At 34.0% G+C, this 27600-nt stretch overlaps 1 protein-coding gene across 4 annotated transcripts in view; it reads right to left on the bottom strand.

Annotated features, from left to right (window-relative positions):
* The window catches only part of Zdhhc8 (zinc finger DHHC-type containing 8), a 103661-nt gene that overhangs the window by 6634 nt on the left and 69427 nt on the right, over positions 1–27600 (bottom strand). For all 4 annotated transcript variants that reach the window (XR_011336085.1, XM_069846916.1, XM_069846918.1 and 1 more), the window contains one exon: positions 1–27600. This exon is cut by the window's left edge. Coding sequence is in view for 3 of the 4 variants with exons in the window: in XM_069846916.1 (XP_069703017.1) it covers positions 26697–27600 (904 nt within the window). In the remaining variant the exon portion in view is untranslated.

The raw sequence follows: 27600 nt of genomic DNA, 5'->3' as shown, positions 1-27600 counted from the left end.
TCTAATGAAGCTTACACATTTTTAAAGAAAGCATATGAAGAATCAGTTCTTCACTAAAATAATAATCTTTAAATGATATATAGTTCAAAATGACAACATATGCATGAAAAATCTGGATGAGCTACCATTATAATGTGCAATCTCAAGTTGCAAATACTTCACAAGTAAATGTCACATTTATTCATCCTCCTTACAGCCCAAACTTGTTCATTGCAATTTCTTCCTATTAAAAAAAGTTCGCGGGAATATTTTCAGTAACAGTGATAACTAACAATTGCAATTCTAATTAGACTGTCAAAAAAATTTTGCAGTTCATTTTGAATAATTTTTCAGAAAAGTCTATGGTATACAATACAAAGATTTATTTTCAGTCAATGACTTTACTTTCTATATATGTAAGGTACAAGTCCTTATATTACATAATTTAATACAGTATTAACGTTTTCGTCGGTCATGTCGACATCATCAGATATAACTTTTTATGCTGCAATATCATCTCTAAATAAGTACATGTGCCTCTATGATAAAAAATACAATATACATTGTTAAACATAAAACATATTAAAATCAACATGGTTTGGGACATCAATATTTCTTTTCTTATGTAAATGTACCCTTATTGTCAATTATTTAAAAACACAAACAATGTTATGATCTATTATCTTTAACAAACACGTATTTCGACAATTAATTTTGATTCTAGCCTATTTAGTTTAATTACTTAACTTTATCACTTCTACCCTAGATTGAAGATTATCGTCGGTCATAGTGTATGTTCAAGTTCATGTTGTCAATTAACCTCAAAAGACAACCTAATACAGAAACATATCATCTGTTGTAAATGTCATCTATAACAACTTTGATGAATTAAGGTTTCGAGGTACAATCTCAACACATACATTATGGTGTATATACATCTTTTGGACACAGAAAAGGCGTGTAATAACTGGATAATATGAATATGGACACAAGCAAATTAGATAAGTATAGATTAAAGATTGTAAGCATCTCTTCACATAATATTTTACATGAATTTTTCATGTGTAACACTTTTATTAAGCCGCCAATGCTTATCTACTACAATAATCATTTAGATGAGTAAGATTTTTACATGAACGTTTTCGATACTATTTTTGTATCATCTTCAGATGCATTATAATTATAAATTAGTTATTATGTTTGTAAATGATTGAAAACCTAGCCATTGGTGTGTGTGAGACATTTATGGATGTCGCTTGTACTTGTGTGTCTACTAGTAATTAGTGCTAATAGTAATACTAGGCTTACTTAATATCAGTCAATTTCTAAAATGCAATATAAAACTTATGATATAACAACAATATAAAAATATAAAACTTTTATCAAAGAACACTTGTTTGGTCGCTTTTGTTGTTCTGTCATTTGAGTTCTAAAGTGTCTTGCCGTTATAATCGCCCTATTTAACAGCAAGACACTTTAGAACTCAAATGACAGAACAACAAAAGCGACCAAACAAGTGTTCTTTTATAAAAGTTTTTATATTTTTACGCTATACTGGAGAATTAGCACGGTCACTTTGAACCGTGCCGTTACGTTTAGCACCAAATTTAAGTAAATACACAATGTCACCAACATAAGAACATGACGTTGGTGTGTGGCGTAGTTGGCGGGAGAAATTTTTTCTCTCTCTGTCTACCTCCTTCGTTCTGAACATTATTGAGAGATAGCACCACTGTTAGCGACAATGTGTATTTGCGTAAATATTGCGAGTAAATTATGACGAGTGCCTTAGATGAGAGGCTCGGGACAGAAACACTTTTGCTGTAGCGCATGCGCGGACCTCTCATGCAGTGGGAGCGTGATCCTTACTTGAATTTATTTTTGCGTGTACTTGCAGATTAAATGATTGAGATCCCTTCTTGCTCCGGTTACAGGCCTTGCATTTACGAAGGTTATGTTATGTTAGGTTAGCTTAGATTAGGTTAGGTTAGCTTAGGTTAGGTTAGATTAGCTTTGGTTAGGTTAGATTAGTTTTGGTTAGGTTAGCTTAGCTTTGGTTAGATTAGGTTATGTTAGCTTTGGTTAGGTTAGCTTGATTTGATTCGTCCATGTAGTAGTTAAAATTATATAATATGACAGTTTTTGATTCGTAATATTGTTAAAAAATAATAGGCCTATAATGAAAGCGGTGAATAATTTCATGGTCCTTAAATTTTTTTTCGTAAAAGGCTAGGTATTTTTCTATAGGCCAGAAATAAAACAGCAACGCCGTCATAATTACGTACTTTACGCTTTGGCGAACATTAACCGGAAATTTACTTTCCGTCATTTTAATTGTATTCCGTGAAACACACATTTTTTCCTGTTAATTTCCTTGTGATAACCTAGTTTATTATCTTATTACATCTTCATTTTCTTTTAATGCATTCAAAAAACTGCCGTTGTACTACATAAAACCTTGAACTTGACTAATGGAGTGAATTATTTAAGAATATAGTCGCGAATTTGACTACCACCATTTCGATTATATTTTGTTTGATACGGCTCGGTACGGCCCGGTGACTAGTGGCCAGCGAGTAGAGTCGACTATCGATATTGGTCTGCCGTGCGTATTATCCAGTTGTTCCAACATGTCGAAAGGATGGATCGCACACGATGGCCTAAACAGATTCTTACTTATGTACCAAGACGAAAGAGGAAATTGGGAAGACCACGCAAGCGCTGGCATGAGACCGTAACAGATCCTGCAGGGTCTAATACGTGAGGGATATGATGATATATATATGTATACATTATAATCACACATTTGTGTTTTTAACTAATTGACACTAAGGGTACATTTACATAAGAAAAGAAATATTGATGTCCCCTAAACCATGTTGATTTTAATATGTTTTATGTTTATCAATGTATATTGTATTTTTGATCATAGAAGCACATGTACTTATTTAGAGATGATATTGCAGCATAAAAAGTTGTATCTGATGATGTCGGCATGACCCACGAAAACGTTAATACAGTATTAAATTATGTAATATAAGGACTCGTACCTTACATATATAGAAAGTAAAGTCATTGACTGAAAATAAATCTTTGTACTGTATGTCAAAAAATTGCTTCCATCATTATTTGAACACTACAGAAACATTATGGCAACGCAATGAATGGGTACAATTTAAGGAAAAGCATTGAGGTCATATCATTATTGAAAATACTTAATCATAAAAATATATATCAGTCTTTATTGAATAGCCCTTCGTAGATAATAGTAACAAAAACTGAACAGTGTTAAGAATGAATATTTATATGAGGGCTTAAAATAATTGAGCATTTCAATATCCTTTGCACCCTCCTCCTGGTACAGGTTTTTTGTAACTATTAAAGACTTAAAAGTAGTATTCCTCTCACAACGAGGGTAGTAAATAATTCTGCAGTAAATGATGCCACTTACTTTTGCAATTTGGGAACAGTAATTCACTAGAAACTTGTAATCACTACGCAGAAGGTACAGTTCCAACATTTTTTACACATTTGTTTTTATCGTGTGTGCTACTACCAACATTGCATGGTTATGAAAACTATCAAAATACACATATTCAGATAAACAGTTGCTCAAGGAACCTGGCTATACTACATTTTGATAGGGACGGGACAATGTGCTAACCTAGAAAGTATTGACATACTTTGTAACATCACAGCAGACACATTTTCACAGACTGTGTTCATTAAAACTATGACAAAACACAAATAATATTCTACCATTATAACCTCGCAATATGGATGCATTTATACATTTATATAAAAAAACAAAAACAGTAAGGTCTGTTCTGAAGAGAAAGTAATGTACAATGAAGCAAAGAATACACTAATCACACAATTAGGTTATGATAGCGAGAATGTCACATTTTAAATGTAGATTTTTTTTTTAACAAATCTATGACTGACCAAATTTTATTGAGTTATAGGTTCGGCTATTTTGATTACATACAAATATTTTCAGGATGTGTTTGAAAATGAGTGTTCAGTATTTAAAGCAAATATAAGGTTTCCCCCTTCCACCCATCTTAAAAAATATTGAGCAACGTGCCTCAACTCTCACACTTCTTTAGATTTTGCTAAATTCTGTCACTCGTGACAGATTACTGGACAAAAGATCTTACATAACACATAATTTTAACATCTACTCTGAAAATAAAATTAAAAGTTTTTTTCTAGAAACTGCTATTATGAAATTACTCATAATAAACACCTTTAGGAAAACAGAAATTTTGTAGTCAAACCTTTCTACGACGTTCTGTCTATAAAGCTATTAAAAATGCTAAGGTCCATGAGATCCAGCAGAAACTGTTTTAGGCACATGGTGCATGAATGTCAAAAACCGCTAGTATGTATATTTCTATTCGTATTTTTTCTTTTGCAAGTCACAGCTACTGTACAATTTTACATCAAAGGAAGGAGAAGTCAACATAGCTACGAGGAGGAGGAGGAGGAGGGACCACACCAAATAACAATAATTACTTAAGGATCGTGCAAATAAAACATAGATCAGTATTCCTTTGGACTCTTATATTACACCACAACATTGCGTACATTGGTGAACACAAGATGGCATAAGAACGTCCAAGATTCAGACAGTGCTGCAATACTCCATGAGTTTGTGCACGTTTTATCAAGAGAAAGAAGCCAATCGGCAGTATGTAAAACTATTTTGTATTCTGCAATAGTTTCAGAAACCCCTCATCAAACATAAAACATCAGTTCTTCAATGGTTTTCTTCAGTGATCAAAGTGTGAAAATCATAGGGAATGAGGCCTACGCATTATGACGGATGAGCAAGAATGGCAAACATAAACCGATATGGTATTTTGGTACTGGTTTGTGATGTGTGATCAGTCGTCATGCAGCAGTTAATTTTTTTATTACTGTTGTGGCTGATGCAATATCTTTTTGTACTGATAACTTCACCAAGTTCCAGCCAACCAATGTTTTTTATTTTTTATTTTAGTAGATTATTTTACGACGCTTTACCAACAGGTTAGGTTATTTAGCATCTGAATGAGATGAAGGTGATAATGCCGGTGAAATGAGTCCGGCGTCCAGCACCGAAACTTACTCAGCATTTGCTCATATTGGGTTAGGGAAAACCCCGGAAAAAACCTCAACCAGGTAACTTGCCCCGACCGGGAATCGAACCTGGACCACCTGGTTTTGCGGCCAGACGCGCTAACCGTTACTCCACAGGTGTGGATGCCAACCAATGTTAATTTCTTTGGTAACAGTTATGGTCCTCTCTGATTGGCACTCTTGAAAAACACGTAACCTGCTTCTTTCTATGATAGGATCATACATAATCTTATGGAGCTTGACACACTTGACTGAACATTTGAATCGCCTTATGTACAAGCCGAGCACTGTCATATGTGGATTCTCCTGTGTATACATTATTGTGCAACAAAACACACATTGTTACACAGTGACAGTCAATATGGAAAAGGAGACAGTGGCAATATTAAATTATTCAAAAGGAGTTCGCATTGGGTTATTTATTTCTAATGAATTATAGAGATGGTGATGTTTCGGAGGTTGGACCTAATTTTATCTTCAGATGAGAAAGAGGGGAGTCAAATGGATTTAGCCATTTGTAAAAGCCCAAAGAAGCAGACTAGGCACATCTAATAAATCATGATACAAAAACAATTACAAAATTGAATTGGATTGGAAGTATTCTGAAGTGGTCTTTGCTTCTTGGCACTAGCGACATCTATGAGCAAAGCTATAGTCAGGACAAATAAAAACAAGGGCCCTGCCATTGGATAAAAAGAAAAATGTTCTGAAATAAATTTTTATTGCAGGTGCTCTTTCAATATTTGTGTGGAAAGGAGAACAGAATGATGAAGTTGGGTTAATTTTGGTTGAACACTAGGCTACTGAAGCCCCCCCTTCTAGCACGTTTCTGTTACTGATCAATGTTTGATTACTAACTTGATGTGTTTATTGTTTTAAGATTAATTGCTATATTATTTAAAGAAACATGTATTCATTAGTTTATTATTTTTTATGAGGTTCAGAAGATTGTAATGGAAATTCTGAAGTCCTCTCTTCAAATTCTACACTAAATATTTGTTTTAATGTACAAATCGAATCATTATTTTGCTCGTTTCATTTCCCTTTATCTTTTATGTTTGTTAATCCCGGATCCCAGTGGTCAACCTCACTTGAGGACGGATGATTTGAAATAAATCTTAGTAGTAAATTCCGAAGTGTCTTGTGCATTAGTATTGTGTGTTGTACAGTCTTTTATTATACTGTTACTTTTTATAATTTATGTTAAGTGACTTACATCATATTAAGCGGTTAGTGAATAAAAAATTAATAAATAAAAAATACTCCTTTCTTCTTTTCATCTGAAGAAGAAAACAGATCCAACCTTGGAAATGTTGTGATCTCTATATTTCAATAGCACTGGAAGAAGTCCAATGCAAATTTCTCTTTAGTCTATATTGAATTTAAACGATCCTTACAATCAGGAATGAAATTAAATTAGCACAAGAGGAATAGAAATGACTAATTAAATCCATTTCTATTTTTGTGGGGTCTAAACTTCTGTAATACAATGTCACTAGAACAATTACTAACTTTGCCATATATAATTTCTGGCACATAATTAATTTATTGTTAGGTAGGAATGCATGATATAAACTATAACGAACTAACTTCAAGCAGATTTGCCACATGTTACTGTTTTGGATACACGTTGCTTGGATTAGGCTTCAAAATATCCTGCATTAAACCCAGAATTTCAATCTCTAGCAGATACAAAGCAAGGAGATATAGCAGAATGTGGGTGCCAAGGCACTACTCTTTCATAACAACAATATCTAGGAAGTACGACAACTACTACTGCTACTGCCAGAACTACATGTTACATAGCACCATACCATGAATACTTGAGACATGAAAGTACGACTCTATAATCACTAAATAAGGAAATGGGTTACTCTATATTCCAGAGAAAGAACACCTTAGGATTTGGGTAATGATTAAATATGTACTGTTTAATTTAATTTAATTTAATTTCTTCCTGTAACCACTACAGGTTGCCATCGACAAAGAGTACCATGATACAATAGAGTAAAAGCCTTGAGGCTTAGTGATAAATTGTTGTTAGAGTGAAAAATAAACAATTTGAATTATATTGAAACACATGATGTTAAACGAAGTAACGTCAAGGAGATGCGAAATTCTGCCACAAAAAGAAAGTTATAACCTTATAGTTCAGATTTACGGTGTGCATATATAAAGGTAATTTTAAATAAATTATCTATATGTGGGTAAGCTCAAAGCAATCACTGCCTACAGAAAAAAAAAAGCATATGGCTCTAAAATTATAAATGAATTGAGTATAAAAGATACAAACACAAAAATAAAAACTGTGGAGATGAGTGGTTAAACAAAAGTATATAAATGATTGATAAATTGGCAACTTACTAGTGTTAATTATATAAGCAACGTGTGGCTTTTTCGGTGTATACTGTACACCATCATCAGAGCCTACTAGATCTAGTAGGCTCTGATGATGGTGTACAGTATACACCGAAACAGCTGTAAGCCACACGTTGCTTATATAATAAACACTAGTAATTTGCCAATCTATCAATCATTTGTAATTAAGTGTTAAAAGCAGTGTACGCAAGATTCAAGATGAAAACTATATAATTACAGAAATCCAAAAATACTTCATTTCTACAAACTTGAAGAGAACAGGACTTCAGGAGTCTATTCTGAAACAGTATGAAGTAATAATCTACAAGTCAATTTGCTTGTAACTAATACAAATAAAAGAAAATGTGTTCTACTCCATATTTATTAGTTACAAGTGACGTTTGACTTGCAATATTCCACAAATAACTTATTTCATCATATACTGATTTTCCTATCAATGGAAGATAATTACTAAGTGTTATTAGTGTTTTATGAAGTATATCTGCAGCAATTGGTTTAAAATATGTGGCCTAGTATAAGAGAGTTTCTTTAGTCGATTATTTAACGATGATGTATCAAATACTAGGTTATTTAAAGTCAATGGAATTGGTAATAGCAAGCCGATATTTGAAAGAACAGACCGAAAATTCATCACAAGATGATTACTTGACATTCGCCTTGTAATTGCCTCAGAAAAAAATCTGTAAGAATCAGCCCAAGTGAGAATCACTCCGTATCAGCATGCAAACATGAAATAAAAGAGATTTGTTGCATGGTTAAAGAAGAGATATTTCTGAATATAATGCATGTCATCTAAACCTTTTTGTAGAAGACCCTGTATCATTGGTTTTTAAACTGGGAAGCGTGGCTCACTACTGTGTTATGCATATATACGAGGGGGATCCAGGAAATAACGACCGTTCGCGCATACCTGCCGCGCAGCTGACTCCCCTTCCTTGTTTGAAGGTCAACTGGCTTCCTTAACATGTGTTCTCATAATGTTGTGAGTACTGGTTGCAACAAGTCGCCATTGTGCATTTTGTGTTACTTCAAAATGAACGACGTGATTGATAATCCCGCCGACTGTGAGGTGAGGAGAGTGATTCGATTTTTGAATGCCCGACATTTGAAACCTGCAGAAATTTACCGGCAATTGAAAGAAGTGTATGGTGATACTGTAATGAATGAAAGAAATGTGAGAAAATGGTGCGAAATGTTCAACAATGGGCGAACAAATGTCCACGATGAAACTCGGTTGGGAAATCTTTGATCATCCGCCCTATAGTCCAGACCTTGCTCCTTGCGATTTTCACCTTTTCACTAAGCTGAAAGACTTTCTGGGTGGTACGCGTTTTGGAAGTGATGAAGAGTTGAAGAAGACAGTGAACACCTGGCTTAATGAACTGGCGTCAGAGGAGTATAACACAGGAATTCTAAAGCTAGTGAACAGATACGACAAATGTTTAAATGTAGGTGGTGATTATGTAGAGAAGTAAAGGAAGCTTCAGTTATGTAACAGACTTTGTTTTTTCAAATAAATATATATATTTTTTTAATTATTACAACAAAACGGTCGTTATTTCCTGGATCCCCCTCGTAGAATCAAAGCACTAAATTAGTCATTAATTGTTATATGTTAACCACACTACTTTTTCATCATACCACAAAAATCTACAAAATGCTTACTTTGAATTGTTTACAGCAAAATAATCTAATTTGCATGTTACTTTTAATGGAATGCTTTACCTGCAGACTTACGAAAGGCTTTACCAATAACCAAAAATGTATTTAAAAATAGGCTTAAGGACTTTACTAATAGACGGTAGTAGCTATTTAAAGGGTGTAATTGATATCTTATTATTTGAAGTATTCTATCAGTGAGGAAGTGTGTTGTGTCAGTGAAGTCTATTGTGTAAGTGAAGTGTGTTGGTGTCAGTGAAGTGGCTGTGCAAAGTATTTGAACAGTGAAATGGTTAGAAGTGTTAGTGAAATCAGGTAGAATCAGTGCAGTGAGTTGACAGCGAAATAAGTGTAGTGCCGAAAGGTACTTGTGTAGGTATGAACCTGTCACACTCTTGTCTTAGTTCGAACTTAGGGTTAAGATACAAATTAGATTTACTTTAAATGTTATTTTAAGTGACCATGCTTCATTTAATTTAGGATGCTCCTTATTATTATTATTATTATTATTATTATTATTATTATTATTATTATTATTGTTACTATTGCTGTTATTATTGTTATTATTAATTATTGTTTTTTATTAGTTGTGTTTATTATTAATTGTCATTATTGAATGTAATTAAGTTACCACTGCCACTGGGTATATACCCATTTGCAGTGTGAATAAATACATACATACATACGTTTGCTAATAATATGCAAGACTTCTATGTAATTTTGTGGAACAGAAAAATAACTCCCTAGTTTCCAAGAACTTGTAAATTATTACTTCAGGCTTTGTGTAATAGGCTCTTGGATATCCACCCAAAATATGAACAGAACAATTTTAGCAATTGGAATGAAATTTAATTATTAATAACTTACTGACTTCATGTCACAACTTCAATTGTAATTTTAATATGCAATTTTCAAATATGATGTTCATAAAGAACAGAAACATTTTGTAACCAGAACAGATTAATCTATGATTATGACGATTACTTATGATGTACAAAAATCATTTAGAAAATACAAAGTAAGAAAGTTGCAGTAACAGTAACAACAGGGAAAGTTGGGGTAAAAGTAAACGTAAGAGTTACGGTACATGTGATCTCGTGTCCATGCAAGAGGTCTCAAACGGATGGAATGTCTGTTGACAATTTGTATCACTCCACATGTATGCTGGCATGGACCATGAATTTCAGAAAGACAAATGATTTAGAAACCCATTTGTTCTAGGTGAAAAAGTTATTGTAATAATAATAAATATAAATCAAGGAATAATTTAAAATAGACACTAGATATAAGTAATGTACATTTTTATTCAATGACACTGTCCATGAATGTATACATGAAGATGGTCATAACTTTTGAGTTGTATTTAAGCAATACATCTTTCAGCAACATTTAAATTTTTTCTTTGCAAAACTTGAAAATGTCTGTAGTTACATCTTATCATTTTCTCTGCACATAAAAATTGCGTAGGACTGAAGGACATACAGTATATTGTATATAGGCTATTGTATTTACCAGTTAATGGACGCCCCTGTATAATGGATGCACCCCAATTTTTCGTGTTAAAATAAAAAAAAAAAAACCAGCATAATAGACACAAAGAGGAATGTGAATCTGTGACAAATGATAGCAGTGATGCTGATGCTGAACCTGACAGTAAATGAGGTAAGGCTAGTGTTAATAATAACAATAAAGTGTCTTTCCTTATTGTCGCTGTATTCATTGTTACAAGTTACCCATCATCTGTTTATACAACTGCTACTAACTATCGATTATCTTAAGTGTGACGCAATCGATATATAAATTAGTCATGGTCCATATATTGTTATGTATTCTATCGATTATTTAACTAAAATTTTTTCCTCACATAAAGGACGCACTCTAGTTTTTTGTTCTAAAAAACGAAAAAGAAAGTACGTCTATTATGCGGGTAAATACGGTACAACTCTTCAAACAATATACATTAATGGTAATTAAATTTATTACAGAAGAATGACAGGCTGTGTTGTCATAAACTGTTAATTAACTCTTACAATTGGAATGTTGTACTTCTTCCTATGAAAATAAGTTGCATAAGAAAACAGTTCAGTAAGTAAGAAGAGTAATCATATGACGAATGTGATAGGTTTAGACGCATCAATAAACATATTTATTGAGAATATTTAACCACGTATTAAATAATGATACCTTTATTCTAAATTGTTAATTAAATCTGAAAATGATCAATACAAGCCTATCACAAGAAATCTATAATTTACAGATAAGAAAAGTACTTATACAACGAAAGTGAAATAACATGTTACCAAATGGATTCCCCTCACCTCTTAAATCAGAATTTTTTCAATAAGCTCATGAGAGAAGTATTCAGAAGAAACTGATAATACATTTAAATTAAAGAAGAAAGACTAGACACACGAATAAACAATATGAAACACTGGTTACAGCCTTCCTATTTTTAATTTTATGAAGACACTCTATATACAAAAGTTGTAGGAAGTGATAAAAAGAATATTTTGAACATGTTTTCGAAAAGTGTGTTTTTCTTTTATCAAAAATGTGCCAAGGAGTTTGGTTTTTTAATAACATGTATTTATTTTTCCATTTTTGGATTTCTCAGGTCTCAAAACCACTTCTTTATAAATAAGAAACACACTGATGGCTTAGAAAATAGATATGCAATACCGAAATTTAACTACAACATTAATGTAAGGCATAGAAATTAAAGAAAGAAAAACCACTAGAAACAATTTAGTAATTTTCTAATTGTCACGTGTTGGTGTTCAAAATGGCTCCCATTCACTGCCAAATAGTGCATAAGTCTAACTTGGAAACTCCTTAATGTTTTCTGCAACATTGTTTGGTTGATCCATTAGATCTCATCCCTACTAGAATTCGTTTTAACTCTTCAAGATCTTGTGGTCGGTCCTGGGAGACCCTCCATTTCAAATAGTCCCATAAGAAAAAATCCAATGCTTTAAGATCAGGGGATACTGTGACCACTGTTATTCAATTGTTTCTGATTATACAATGAAAGAGTAGTGGAATGGAGAAAAATTCTCTCCGGCACCGGGATTTGAACCCGGGTTTTCAGCTCTACGTGCTGATGCTTTATCCACTAAGCCACACCAGTTTCCCATCCTGGTGTCGGATCGAATCCTCTCGGTTTAAGTTCCACCCCTTGAGTTCCCTCTAGTGGCCGCCCTCTGCACTACGTCATAGATGTCTATGAACATGGACTAATGTCCACATATGTGCGGAGGTGCACTCGTTATGAGTGAATGATTGGCCGGGATCCTACAGAATAAGCGCCGTATTAAATCACGAGTGATTCATTAATGAGATTAGTGCTAAACTTGTAATTCATCCAACACTGTTTAGCATAATCCTAGAATAAAAGAGGATCCAAATAATAATAATGAATCAGGGAAGAAACTGCAATGATTTCTTCTAAAAAAATTCAGGAGAGCCAATGATTTCTTAAAATAATATCAGGAACATCTGAACATAACAGCCCTCATTCCGAACAATTGCTGTGATCAGGGTCTATGCCAGTAGTCATCAGTACTCGCTGAAATGGGTAACGGGTAAGGAGTATATCGCAATATGAACTGTCGTGCAGAAGGGAGAGAGGGAAAGCATACCTGCCAACAGCCACAGATGCATGCTAGTGCAATGTCTTATCCACGGTAAGAGACGCTAGCCCGAAGATGCACTGTGCTGATGACCGCTGGCCTACGCTATGATTATTTACGTTTTATGCTCTCATTACTGCTAATTATAACTTCGATTTCGTTATAAACAATTCCAAACTGCGAATTCACTGAAATAACTGAACATTTGAGAATTTCAAGGTTATTGGATTATGATACAGTTCTTATGTGCTTCAATTGCGTGATGAAATGGACACTACAAATGCAACAACTTTTCAGGCAATTCTTAATTTACACTATTAATTTTCTTTGTAAAATCCAATTAATTAATTTAGTCTCTCGTAACTTTCTGCACTTACTATTATTTAAAATTATATAAATAGTTCATTTTATTTCATGTAATGATTTATATTACGAAGTGATTCCAACTACTATGACAATATGGAAATATTGTTTTCTAAATGAGATACAAAATGACGGATTATTATGATCTCGTGATAGTTACTTCTTTTTTACTCCATAATAGGTATATACTTTTATCTTCTTAGAAAATCACTCTAAACAGTAGTTCTCGGTTTTACAAAGCTTAAAAATACAGTTGCACCAGAAAAATAAAACAAGGACAAAGTATTACAGAAATACATTATCTATTTTCAACGATTGTCCCAAAATTTACATTAACGTGAAGAAAATCGCTAACGTACACAAATACAAACTATGTACTCATCTATGAGTTATCTGCCACACTGCAATGTAAAGAGTTTTTTTTTATATTTTTCAAGACAATGGTGTTGAGAGTGAACCGATCATTTTTAACTGAGAGAAGTCACAAAAAGTGGCTTATTATCGCATATACAGTAAATCAAACATCATAATTTACATCTTTTTACTACTAAAGAGTTCTTATGATTTGTTAAACCATTGTTCGCTTTTATGTTATTTTTTCAATTCTCATTTCTAACATTCTTCGATAGGATGTTCATTTTATTTGCATAACAAGATTAGAATCAAATTTTACTTATCATTCAATAAGACGATGTCTCTTGTTTATTCTGACCAAAATTAATCAACAATGAAGAATAATTTACTATTTCCATTCATATTATATGACATATTATACAAAGTGAGTAAGAAGTATGAACATTGCTTGTAACTTTTCTATTTTATGACGAAACTCTATATTGTATACATAAGTTTCAGGGGATGAAAAAGGGATATCTTCTACATGTTTTCAAAAACTGTGTTTTTCACTTATAAAGAGTGAGCCAAGATGCAAATGTTTTTTTAAATGGCACCATGTATATATTTTTCAATTTTCGGATTCTTCAAGTCTCAAAATGTACAAAATCATACTTTTTACCATTTATAAAATATTATTTTGTTAAAAACTGCCTCAAATTCATAATCTCAATGTATGTGTACATAACAAAGAGAAATGCTTCAGTATGTCAATTTATCACTATGGAGAATAAGGAGCCTATGACTTAAATAAACCTCTCATACAGAGATTTTTTATGTAAACTTACATACATTGGGATCATAAATTTATGGAAATTTTTACAAAATAACAGTTTATAAGTGGTAAAAAAGTGTATATGATTTTCTACGTTTTGTGGCCAGAAGAACCCAAAAATAGAAAAGAAAGTAGATATCGTAGTGCCATTAAAAAAATAGTCCCCTTGGCACAGCCTTCATACTATGAAAAACTTGATTTTGGAAAACATGTTCAAAATATTCCCCCTTTTTTTTACCCCGTAACTTTTGTAGATAGTGTTTCTTTATGTTGTATAATAAAAAACAGAACAGCTACAAACAGTGTTTCATACTTTTTATTCACCTTGTAGGCTATAGGATATTATGATAGTATGAGGTTATGTTGTGTTCAAAAGACGAAATCTCTATGTCACATTTTTTCAACATGAAAATAAGTAAAACCTCGAGAAGACGAGCCCGCTTATCACACTATCATGTGTAATACACTTTTTTGTCCGGTCCCTGCACATTTCATATATAACACCTTTATAAAATACCCCATTTGTTTTGCTCAAGTTCCACATAATACGCTATTTTTTATGAAATTTTCAGCAATGTACTGTAACAGCAATGAAACATTTTGGCCATTAACCTGAAAAGTACTGGTATTCGACCCTTGATCTACGCACTTAAACCTTTATACTGTACAATACCTCTCCCTCTTATTATGCTCTCTTATTCGACTCTTTACCTGTGCGCTTAAAGTCTATATACAGTTACAATACCCCACCCTGTTGCTAACCCTCTCTCTCAAACAGCATTCCTCACTCAGCCGTAATAAAATTCTGGTCAGTTTGTTGTCCTTTAGTGTACTGAAGTGTCTGTAAGTGTGATTACAATGAGTGCTAAACAAAAAGCGCTTTCTATGTCGAAAAAATTGGAAATCTTATGAAAATACGATGAAAACAGTACTCTTAATCAGAAACAACTATCTGATTCATTAGGAATCCCATCATCGACATTAAGGATGATAATAAAAAATCGCGACTCAATCACTACAGCTGCGACGTCGGGAGGGTGTAAGCACAGGAAAGTGAAGTGTGGTGAACATGAGGACTTGGAGAACACGCACATGGCAAACAACAATAAATTACTTTCTTTTCGAAAGAATTAAGTACAGTACATATTGTAAATGTCTTTGATGTACAGTACAGTAATTACATAATGGAGTAATACTGTTTTACCTTTCATGAATCATGTATTTCAATAAAGAAAAATGCTAATAGATACTGTGTATAAGTCAAAATTAGTATATCCGCCTAATATGTCTTATCGGGGTTTTACTGTACTTTCTCTTGATATATAACCACATATGAAAAAGAAGTAACAGAATCTCAAGTCTTTGAATTTTATAATTCAGAAATGGAGGAATGGAGGAGGGAAAGACAAAAAGATTAAGATTTTGACATCCTATAGTAAGTTTCAATTTATGTAACCCATCCTTAGATAGGAAGATAAATTATGTAATAAAAGCTGTAATGCAATACTGGTCTAACATTCAATGGCTTCCCATTTTCAGACATTAAATGTCCCTCACTTCTGATAGTTCAGACACTAATAAGTGTGTGCCAGTTAATTCTTTTTGATAAACACCATCACAAAGTTGATAGATCACACCAAAGATAAGAAATACGACTTTCTTGCCACATAAATTTTGAACAGTGTTGGTTCAATACCTTGGCTGCTGACCCAGTCTATAGAACTTAAGTACATACGAAAGTAGTTACTTACGAGCATATAGGAATATAGACACTGCTGCTTACACATAAGAATTTTAGTAAAGCAAAAAAACTGTTTATCATAGGAAATTTAGAAAGTTGATTAGTGTCCTGTAAAATATATGAGTACCAATAACGTAATATTTCTGAATCCAAAATGACATCTCCACGAAAATAGGAAACAAAGCAGTTTTTATTAGACTTATCAGTTGCATTACCATCCAAGAAAGGAGATGTAAAGAAAAAACAAAAGACAAAGCAAGAAATTCAAGATTGTTGTTTAACATGAAGATGACATTCCTTTGGAACTTGGGAAAAAGTTTATTTTAATTGCGTAAAATTCCTAAGACTTGAGTAATTAAATATGTGTTAAAGTCTTAAATCAGTTTACTGATCAACTTAACACATCCATTTTTTACAAACAAAAGAAAAACTTCCGTAATACAAAATTATAGTAGTATAATTACATCACTCTAGAATTTTTTTCTTTATGTAGTGACAGCATCTTTCCTATCAATGACATTGTTTGCGCATATGGAGAAAACATATTATATAATCTTCCAAATATATAATTATTTTATATTTCTTCACGAAGTTTACAAATATAAATCACTATCCTTGTCACCAAAAATTCACTGACAAGAACATATTCACTATATGCATAGAATTAAGACATTTTAGGAGTGTATGAAGCCTTTGATAAGACCTACACCTACATCTATAGAAGAGATCTGGTCATTTATGATCAATAATGATATAACAGGTCTACCTTTTAGTTGTATTGTTGGCCATAACTAGATTGCAGAAATTTATGCAAATGCATATTTTTATTGCATGCAATTCAGGTATCTTTGTTAATCATGCCTTTTATGTTCAAACAAAGCCAAATTTATTTAGCATATTTTGAAGTTTTTTTATCATTTTATCAATTTTTCTTCTGCAAATCATCATGAATAACAGTTAATTCATTACGCAAATCTAGCTTTCAGGTAAAGCTCCTTGTGAAACAGACTTGAATAATTTCAAGGGAAAAATTGTTCTGGGGCCAGGTATCGATCCCGGGACCTTTGGCCGAATATGCCAATGCTCTACCGACTGAGCTACCCAGGAACTTCACCTGACACTGTCTCAATTTTTACCTTTTTCTTTATATTCACATACCTCGAGTGGGCTGACAAGATGCCAGAAACCCACATACATTACTGTAGGCACGTTGCCAGAAAACCACAATTTCAAGTCACACAGAGTTTATATGTACTCGATGTGGGTTTCTGGCATCTCGTCAGCCCACTTGAGGTATGTGGATATAAAAAAAAAAAAGAGAAAAATTGAGATGGTGTCGGGTGAAGTTCCTGGGTAGCTCAGTCGGTAGTGTTGATGCATTCAGCCAAAAGGTCCCAGGATTGATAGCCGACCCCAGAACAATTTTTTCTTTGAAATTATTCAAGTTAATTCATTATTGTTATACTAACATAATAGTATTACAGAGAAGCTAAATGTATTAAAAAAAATTATGTTTTATTTAACGACACCCACAAGTGCCGAGGTTATATCAGCATAGCTGGTGTGCCAGAATTTTGTCCCACAGTTCTTTACAAGCCAGTAAATCTACTGACATGAGCCTGTCGCATTTAAGCACACTTAAATGCCATCAATCTTGGTCGGGATTGAACCCGCAACCTCAGGCACAGAAGGCCAGCACTCTACCAACCGTGCCACCCCTGCCGACTGAATGTGTTTAAACGTGCATGATTTAACTTATTGTTTGTCCGCTTCCTGTCAACAACAATGTTATTTGATTCACTGAAGTATCTGGTCATTTCAAAGTAACACGTGCTAGTGAGCATATATAAGAGAAATTAATTATCACTTTGAAAGTCCTATATCATTTTATTTTGACTGCTGCATTAACAACAATAGCAGAATTGATATGCTTGGTTAAATGTGTAATTTCTATTTCACTTTGTATTAGAACGTGTAAGTTTGCTATAAACAAGTCTTGAGTGAAGAACGTTTTAAAATGTCAAAAGAAAAATCGAAGAAAAATTTATTATTGAAATGGAAAAAGGGAGAAGAGGAGAAATGTTTCTCTAGAGCTGCCAAAGTGATATATTGTCAGTGTGTAAAACAAGCGAGTTTTTAATATATAAACGGGAATTATTTTGAAACAACACTGCATTAAACACTGTCGGTTACGTTCTTGTCGGTGACTGTTTGAAACGGGAATGTATAAGCCGATTTTAAAACTGTAATAAAATAATTATACATATGATAGACTGTCAAATATTTACTTGCATAATCCCACTTTTCATCTCGTTTAATTTTCAAAATTGGAAAACAAAAGAAAAAATTGGTACTTTTTAAAATATTGGTGAAAATATGCTAATCAACAAATATTTTTGCATAAAAACATCAACTAAACGACAATTTGTTAAAAAAAAAGTTCTTAACATTGAACAGCATGATTCTCCCATACTAACATAAGAATTTTAATAATAGTGTTCCAAAAGTCGGATTTTTTCTGTAGTATATTAAAATCACTCTTTTCTTCCATTAACGAATTTTTTTTTACAAGAATTTATGAACATCTTTATTGTGTTAAGTGTTTGAAAGTTATACAACCCATTTCAATCGGCTTGCAAAAATGGCTTAATATAGTCCATAGAAAATGCATTATTCACTTAGCTGCAGCAAGTGACAGAATAAATAGTATATTAAGTTGCCATTCTGATGCAAGAAGATTATTACCACATCAATATGTGAACTAAACACCTGCCTTGAATGTGGAAATAAAAAAAGCACCATTTAAGGGATTATGCTAGTAAATATGGAATAAGTGAAAGACTAAATAATATGTATTGACTTTATAGTGTGACGTATGATTAACATAAAGGGTGATTCACGACAATTTAGGGCAATTATACAGCTTATTTCTAAGCTGATTCTGAGTAAAAATAAGTTCATATGAACATAATTTGACCACTGGTGTAGCTCGAGGGTAAGCTAGACTCGTGCTCTAAGGCTGTCCTTGGGTGTGGGTTTAAATATCGCATGGCTAATTTTCCGGCAAAAATTTTTTTTACAGGTTTTCCTGACTATATGGTTAATGTCAGGTAACCCCATGTCTCATCTCGCCAAATACCATCTGACTAACTATTACAAATTTCACTACTGCTAAAAAACCTCACAGTTGATTCAGCACTGTTAAGTAGCAGATTAAATAAAAAAAATCCAGGTTCGATTCCAAATAGTTATACAGTATTATTTTCCATTTTCAGCACATCATTGTGAAACAGATATTCTAACTCGTCTGGAACTACGCACTCCTACCGAACTATATTGATGAGGTATATGTAATGAGTGCATCAACTAAATGACCTAATATTTGAAGACAGCAAATTAACATGTGTATGGCTAGTTACACTTAAGTGGGAAGTGAAGTTTTTGCAAATTTCTGTAAACACTGTTTGCACACAAAGAATAATATATTAACATACTTTCATGAGACATCGAATTCTCTTTTATGCTCTATGAAATGAAATTATAAATTCTGTATAGCTTGACACGATTTAAAGGAATTTCATTTTTGAAAGCATTTGTTTTGGTATTTTGTCTTCTTTTTGTTTCATAACTAACATAATTATATCTTTTCTTAAGATTCAAATGATTAGTGTCGTCATTATTAACAATCTGACATGTTCACATAAACTTTTTTTACTCAAAATGGTCCCAAGAATAAGCTCCATAAGTGCACACACAACATAGTGCATTACTCTGCGTAAGTGAACACTTATCAGAAAAGAAATTTGATCTTTTGCTTTCTAGTACTAAACTCTATTTAAGTGTAACATAATGGTACAGACGAAAATAGTGATTATTAAAATGAAATAAATGTATGAAAATAACATTTTCAGATCAGGAAAACAGATAAAAATACAATTCAATATTAATAACAAAATATGACACAATTTACAATAGTATACTACCAACCCCCACAGTTTTCTTAAGTCTTTGGGATACTCTTTGACATATCAGTCAGTATATATATACATATAAAAACGAAAGAACCATATAAAAACAAGGATGAAACAAGTGATATGGTGCATGTAAAACAATTCTACTGTAAGATTTGGTTACCATAAATGTGCTCAGCTGGTTCAATAAACATTTCAAGAAGAGCCTCCTGAACACTGGGAATGGCTGTCATATCACTAAAATGCAACTACTTTCAGAATGTGTGCCTCTTTTCCAGTTACACACAAGCACACAAGTAAGTTCACTATATATTTTCAACTGCCATTTACTGGACATAGAATTGGAACACCCTGTATATCGTTTAGAATTTTAATCCAGCACCAAGTTTTGCATTGGTCATTTTTATTATCAATATTCTTATCTGTGTACTTTATGTGTAACCTCTGCTATGTGACTGGAACACATGGATATATATGACATATTCGAGTGTTCTAAATTAAAAATGGAACAAAATTCTGTTTTCAAAGCACAGTCAGTTCTTTACCTTGCATTGCAGACACTGTTTTGAATCTGCTATCTCCTTTTCTTTCTCAACTTCATGTTTCAATGTAATGCCACTACGATTTTAAATTCATGTAAAATGACAAAGAATAAGTGAAATGACAACATATAAGAATAAAACAGTAGTGTGTTTAAAGACTTGGTTTTTATTGATAAATCAGTCGTCACAATTTTCAGATACGATTCTACTTACACCACACAAACAGCTGGTACTGCTCAACATGTAACAAGTATTGTGCAATCAATTTTCCGTAAAAATAAAGTAGAAATCAACGTCTCCTTCCATCCTCTGTCACATGACCCATTACTGTTTTATTTTAATGTTTCAACAATCTCCCTAAGCTGCTTCTATTTTTAGGTTCATACTTAAGAATTTACTTTGTGATTCTGTTTGGTTTCGTTAGTCCAATGTATTCTTCCATATTGTTTTGATAATTTCGTGAACATTTTGAAATCAATTCAACTTTTGTTCAAAATTTCTTATCTTTGTCATCTAAAAGTATAAAACCATCAGTTTTTCCATGAATTTTATTCTTGTTGCATGTTTTCGTTCATCTCCCTCCTTAATTGTTCAGTTTTATACTAATAGTGTTGCTAGTGTTCTATAAACATTTAATCTTGTATATTGTTGTACTAAATTTATATTCAGTCTTTGAAATTACTAAACTAGAAGTAGTGTGTGGTAACCATCAGTAAAAGTTTCTGTTGCCACGCAGTGATGCAAGATCGCAAGTTTGTTCAGCATCGTAAAATTGCTAATAGTATATCTACAATACGAGTATTATGAAAGGTTTGGGAATTGTTTAACAATAGCAGTGGTAAAATTTAATCACTGAACAAAAACCAATAGCTAATGCTTAAAGCAAAATATATATATCACGTGGTTTGGCACACTAAGCTTTGCTATATTCTCCTCCAGACGAAATTTTATATGGGAAACCTAAGTGCAATGTTCAGTTCTCTCTCCATGGCTTAAAGTTTTGCTTGCTTCCACTGTAGCTCAAATTCACCTCCCATTCATAAAACTACTCTCTGTTTCATCAGTTCATAAACTGAAAACTAATATAGTGAGGGTTTGAAAACTTTTTCGTGATCCCTGTAATTTATATAAATTTTGGAAAATTTTTTAGCATGTCTTTTGCATTTTCACATGACAAATTACAACATAATTATATATAGAGATTTGAATTGCTGACTTAGGCTATCACTCAATTCATAGGATAACAAATGACTACTTTCTAGTTTCACAAAATCGTAACCCAGAAGCTCTATTAACAATGACGATCTAGATTCAAATGATTTTCAAAAACACTAAAAAACAATTTTAGGAATCAATTTTGTGTTGAATGAAACATCATTGGAAGTAATTACGAAACAGCACAATATTCATTTTTTCTTTTTCAATAGAAAATATGTTTCACGTGTCTTAAAGTTGATATTCTAAAAGTGACAAATTCTCAAACAAGCTTATTCATTTTATTTTGCAGTGCACATCATTAACATTAGCATATGATTGTACATGTGCATGTTCAAATCTTTTGAGAAGGCCCTGTATCCCCAGTAAACACCAACACAAGAAAGAACTCTGGGATAAGAATTCCAAGTTAGACTTTGTGGACATAAGATGATATTACCTTACCTGTGAATTTGTGAATGGGATTAAATATTCCTCACAATTTCTTTGGCATTGATAGCAAGATAAAAAAAATAGGGCATTTCGCTGTAGACACCCTGTATATTAAATTTGGTGCCACAAATCCAGGGTAGAGAATATCACTGAAATGGACTGAGTAACCTACTGAAACTAAGTAAGACTGCAGGGCTGATTAATAAATTTCATTCAATTTTGAAAAAGTAGACACCACAGATCCATTGGAGATAATGTAGGCCTACTATTTTCATTTAATGTGCACACTTGAAGCAAATTTAAATGAAAATAAAACGCACCTTCTTTTCTAGTTTTCAGTAATTTATAGGTAACTAAGGCGAGTTATCTTTTTATTTCATTACCATTTTAAATTACAAACACTATTCAAAATCAATGGATTGACAAAATAAGATGGAGCAACTGTATAATGAAAATGGCAGGTAAAACTGAATTACTTAACAATTTATTCACAGCTACTTTGTGTACTAATAATGCCACAGAACTATTAAGAATTTAATTCTAACCCTTTTAATGCGAAGCTGACTGATTGGAGAAAGGCATGTCTTTCTTACATTCATCACATTACATATTAACCTGTACATTTTAGAGTTATAAAGTGTTGTTATGTGTCTAATACAGCTGTTTCTGACCAACACACAAGACTAATTTTGTAGTAAACTCTTTTGACTGACTAGGCTACGAGGCCTGACTCACAACAGGATAAGTTACATTCGAAATAGAGGAAGTTTAATTCCAAATTCTGTTCAGAATGCTGAAAGTGGCAGCCCCACCACTGGAGTATCCACCATTATGTTTGGAATCTGTCACTGAGAATACAATTTACTACAACATATTACAAGAATAAATGAATATAGATTTCCTCTATAATGTCTATTGGGAGGGAAAAGACTAGGAAGACGTCTGAAATGTTTTAAGAGATTGCATTAATTCGTTCATCACTAAAATGTATCACCTTGGCTAATATTACTGAAAGATTGTATAATGAAAATAATAAGAAATATTACTTCGGAATATTATGACAAGACTTTCTTGTGTTAAATTCTAACGTACCTTGTTTACATGTTTCTACCTATTTATGGGTCATCCTCAGAACTGGTCGTTGTTGGTCTTGGTATCTTTTGTTTTGTTTCCTGTGAGGGTGTATTCGTGTGGTATAACATACCCTCACAGGAAACAAACCAAGACCAACAACGACCAGTTTTGAGGATGACCCATAAATAGGTCGAAACATGTAAACAAGGTACGTTAGAATTTAACACACGAAAGTCTTATCTATACATATTCCGAAGTGATACAGTGTTAAAAGTTGTGTAATCAAGATGTATAAAAGATGCAATAGGCAAGAAGTTCGATAAAATATGAATTTCCTTGCATTAAAAGACAGTCAAAAAAGAATACTGAAAAAACTAGGTATCAATATTATTCACTTGGATTGGAAAAGAACTAGTACCTATTCCTGTTGGGTTCCTTAATTAACATAATCATGACATGGGATAATATGCTCTGTTCATGTATCAGTGCAATATTGTACACAGTACAAAGTCATCTCTCGACAAGATATCACACAATATTCACACTTGAAATAGTCCTAATAGAAAAAGTGATGTATTTAGTACTTTCTTTTAGCTAAATATTCCTTAAAATTCTGTTGCATTCTAAAAACCTACAAGCCATTCTTCCACGTGCATATATGAGTAACACCGCATGTGCAACGTCTGCAAAGTACAAAATGTTAATTCAATTTCTACATATTTGTTTTAAACACCTTAGAATTTAGAAACTTTTGCAAATGCTTACAAAACTGGATGGTATAATCTTATCATAATTGCTAACGAAAATATATTCAGTACATCAGTGCCAATTCTGTCACAAGATCACGTCTTTTCCAAAATTAAGGAAGATAATATTAAAATATATGTTACAATCTTATTTTTTTCAATACAGACTAAACATGCTATAACTAATGGCCAAGTTGTAACATTTACGATCGTATAAAAGGAAATGTAAATTTTGTAACTGACATCCAAACAATTGTTGAACTAAATTTCTTTGAAGTTTCTGTCATGTCAGAAATCGTTCTGGGGGGAAAGAAAAGTTCTACTTTGTATGTTAGAAGTACAAAATATACAGGGTGTGTCAGAAAGAACGGATGGATTTCAAACTATCGATACGCAGCGAGGGGAGGGATAGAGTGAGGGGGACCACGACTGTTGGGTGAGCGAGAGAATGCAGTTTCAGTTGAGAACATGGTGTTGGTCTGACATACAACGTGCTTTCATCGCACAGACATTTTTGAAAAATGAAGAGTCTGTGATCGCCACTCAGGACTCATTTCGACATCGGACGTCACGCTAGGATTCCAACTCAGAATACAATTTTGAGGTGGGTGGCTTCATTTCGTACCACAGGTTCAATATTAAAGAAGAAATCACCTGGACGAACACGGAGCGTGTGTACACTTGCAATGTGGAGACAGACAGTAGGTCGTCCGGCCACCTCAACGATCAGCCCGCAAACATGCTATTGCACTGAGACTGTCCGAGGTTACGGTAAGATCTCGCGCCCTGCGAGTTCTTTCTTTGGGACCATTTGAATGCGTAAGTAACCACATACACTGGACGAACTGAAGACGACGATTCGTGAAAAAATCGCGGTAATCCCACCAACTATGACTGACGGCGAACTTCAGAAAACGCCTCGATGCCCGTATCGAAAGCCAAGGACATCATATGGATGATGTTGTAAACCATAAATAAACTGCATGTAGTGGTGAATCTGTTGATAACAATAAATTTTTGATTTGATGAATCCTTACAATTTTCTTGCCCTGTGAAATCCATCCGATCTTTCTGACGCACTCTTTATTTGTAAGCATCAATTACTAATTTAGTGATCCCATACTTGTATGGTGATGAGAGTTTCGATGGGCTTTGCAATTTAGAATATTATGAATAGCAAGTAGAAAAGGGCACATATTCATTGCATTTAACAGTAAATATTACACTATGGTAAGAATATATCTACATAATATGCATGCATCGTATCTACTGGCAGTATGGCTAGTTCATAACACAGACTGGACATTTCACTGTATAGTATTCTACTTCTTATAACAAAGATAATAATACATGTCATGGAGGAACTGGGCATCGAGTCCACTAAAGCTAACAGTAATATTTTGTACTTACTGCATTATAATTGACTTTTAAATATATTTTGAGTAAGTGGAGATCACCAGGCAAAAGAGGATAACACTATCTTTCAATTTCAAAACATGAAGTCATGCAAGAAGGCAAATTCCAAATCGTGTCCACAATACAATGCCCTGTATTCAAAACTAAGTGCATTAAGTACTCTGAGCCTGAAATGAATATCGAATTTCTAATATTGTTCTTGGACACTTGTGTCAAGCGTACGAGGTCTGCTCATTTGATTCAATACCGTGTATAACTTCATAAGCAGAACAAGTGCAATGTCTGCCTTGCAAGCTGCCATATTACTAGTAGCCAAAGAATAGCTCAAAGAGCTGCCCGAGACAAGCTTAACATCCAAGAACTTTGCTAAAAAATTAAAAAAGAAAAACACAAAGCAATGACCGAATGAATCTGTCGAAGTGTAACATTTCCATAGGTCAACACCATGTTTGTTAGTTTGTTATACTGTATAAATATGGGACTGTGAATTCAAATGTTGCTTCAATGCTTACAACTGTTTTATGGCAATCCTATGTAACAAATATTACAATTTATCGTGAAAGGTTTAGAAGGCAGTAAGGGTAGAAACTACAGCTCTGCTTTCGTACATGTCCTAATGGTCTCGTCTGTTTAGTTCATGGCACAGTGATGAATTATACAACTGCCAAAATAGTTCTCATTCTCAAATGGTACAAAATTCACCATTACATCTCTGAAGACATGTTACTACAGTTACTACTTTCATTTATTACTTTTAGTCACTTATAATTTTCTGCACAACTGAATCTGCAAAACTATTGATTTTTCACTGACATCCACACATCAGTACAACATTCTAACATGACAAAATTAAACGTTACTTTGCTTAATTTTCAAAATCACTACCAGCCTCTCTCTCAGTCCTTTGTACGACAATTTATAAAAATGCTATGAAGAGATCACTCTCCAAATCGTCAGTTAAAAGGAAGAACGGGGTCTTCCACATCAAGACTGGGCAGAGAAGAGTCCCTGCAGTCTATTGGTTCAAAATGTACAACACCAACAGGAAATTTGGAAGGCTGTTAACTCACACTTTGCACATAAATAATTTTTAATAGGGTGGTGGCCTGTTGTATCCTCTGCGTGCCATAGGGAAAGTCCTGGCCCCTGCTAGATAGCTGTAGGTCGCTTGTCTGCGGTGAGGTAACGTTCTGTTTCGAGAGTACCCGTACCCATACCCCATACTGCAGACACGAGCACCCACTGGGCCCAGCCTTCCCTATACTGAAATCTCGTAGTTCATGTCATATACACTTGCTCTATCAGGCGTGGGTGTCGAGCTACGATGGGGGTCCTGAACCACAGACGTGGGAGTTCCTCCCATCGGCCCTCCGACTGCTACAAGTCCACGATGCTCTGTGCGCGGAGTCCCAGGCGAAGCCGATGTCAACTCCATAGAGTCCGTCATTTCTAATGCACGCACGAATGACATCGGTCTCCTGGAACCTGGACTAGGTCGCCTCCCACCATCACAGCTCGATACCATAGCTGTTGATGTCGGAGTTGTGGGGGTTGCCATGGTCTTGCGTTTTATTTGAGGAGACTGCGGTGGAGGATATACAGGTACGCCACCCCTTACAGGAGGGTAATACGAAGATGCAGGTGGCCTCTGACCGTACAACTGCTGTTGCTGTTGTTGCTGCTGTTGCTGCTGCTGGGTGGGACTCGTAGGGTTGGATCGGTAGTAATCGTACACACCTGGGCGTTGGTGCTGCGCGGACAACTGCTGGTGGTGATGCACTGGCCCGGCCACACCGTTCCCTCCACTGACGTAAGCACCTGGAGATGTGTCTTTCCACATATACACTCCCCGCTGTGGGGACCCAGCTAACTCACGTATATTGTCCACTGTGTTGTTGGTTCGTGCATAAGCCAGTTCACCTCCTGATCCACCTTGTCGCACCAACTCCCCCTCCGATAGAAATCTCCTTTGAGGACTGCCATATGCCCCTCCTGGTGCCACCCTCCCACCAGATCCGTGGGGCTGTGCTCCGTGGTGTGGGTGGCCTCCCCCCACGTGCTGTTGTTGATGCTGGAAGTCGTAGTAGGAGGGGGGACCTGTTATACCCCCAACTCCAATAAAGTCTGGACGACGAGGTTGTGTTGGAGTGCCCGGGTTTGAC

The sequence above is a fragment of the Periplaneta americana genome, chromosome 15 (genome assembly GCF_040183065.1).
Source record: "Periplaneta americana isolate PAMFEO1 chromosome 15, P.americana_PAMFEO1_priV1, whole genome shotgun sequence".
Taxonomy (NCBI): Eukaryota; Metazoa; Arthropoda; class Insecta; order Blattodea; family Blattidae; genus Periplaneta; species Periplaneta americana.
Note: the sequence above shows the minus strand (reverse complement) of the source record. Positions and strands in the feature narration are given on the sequence as shown.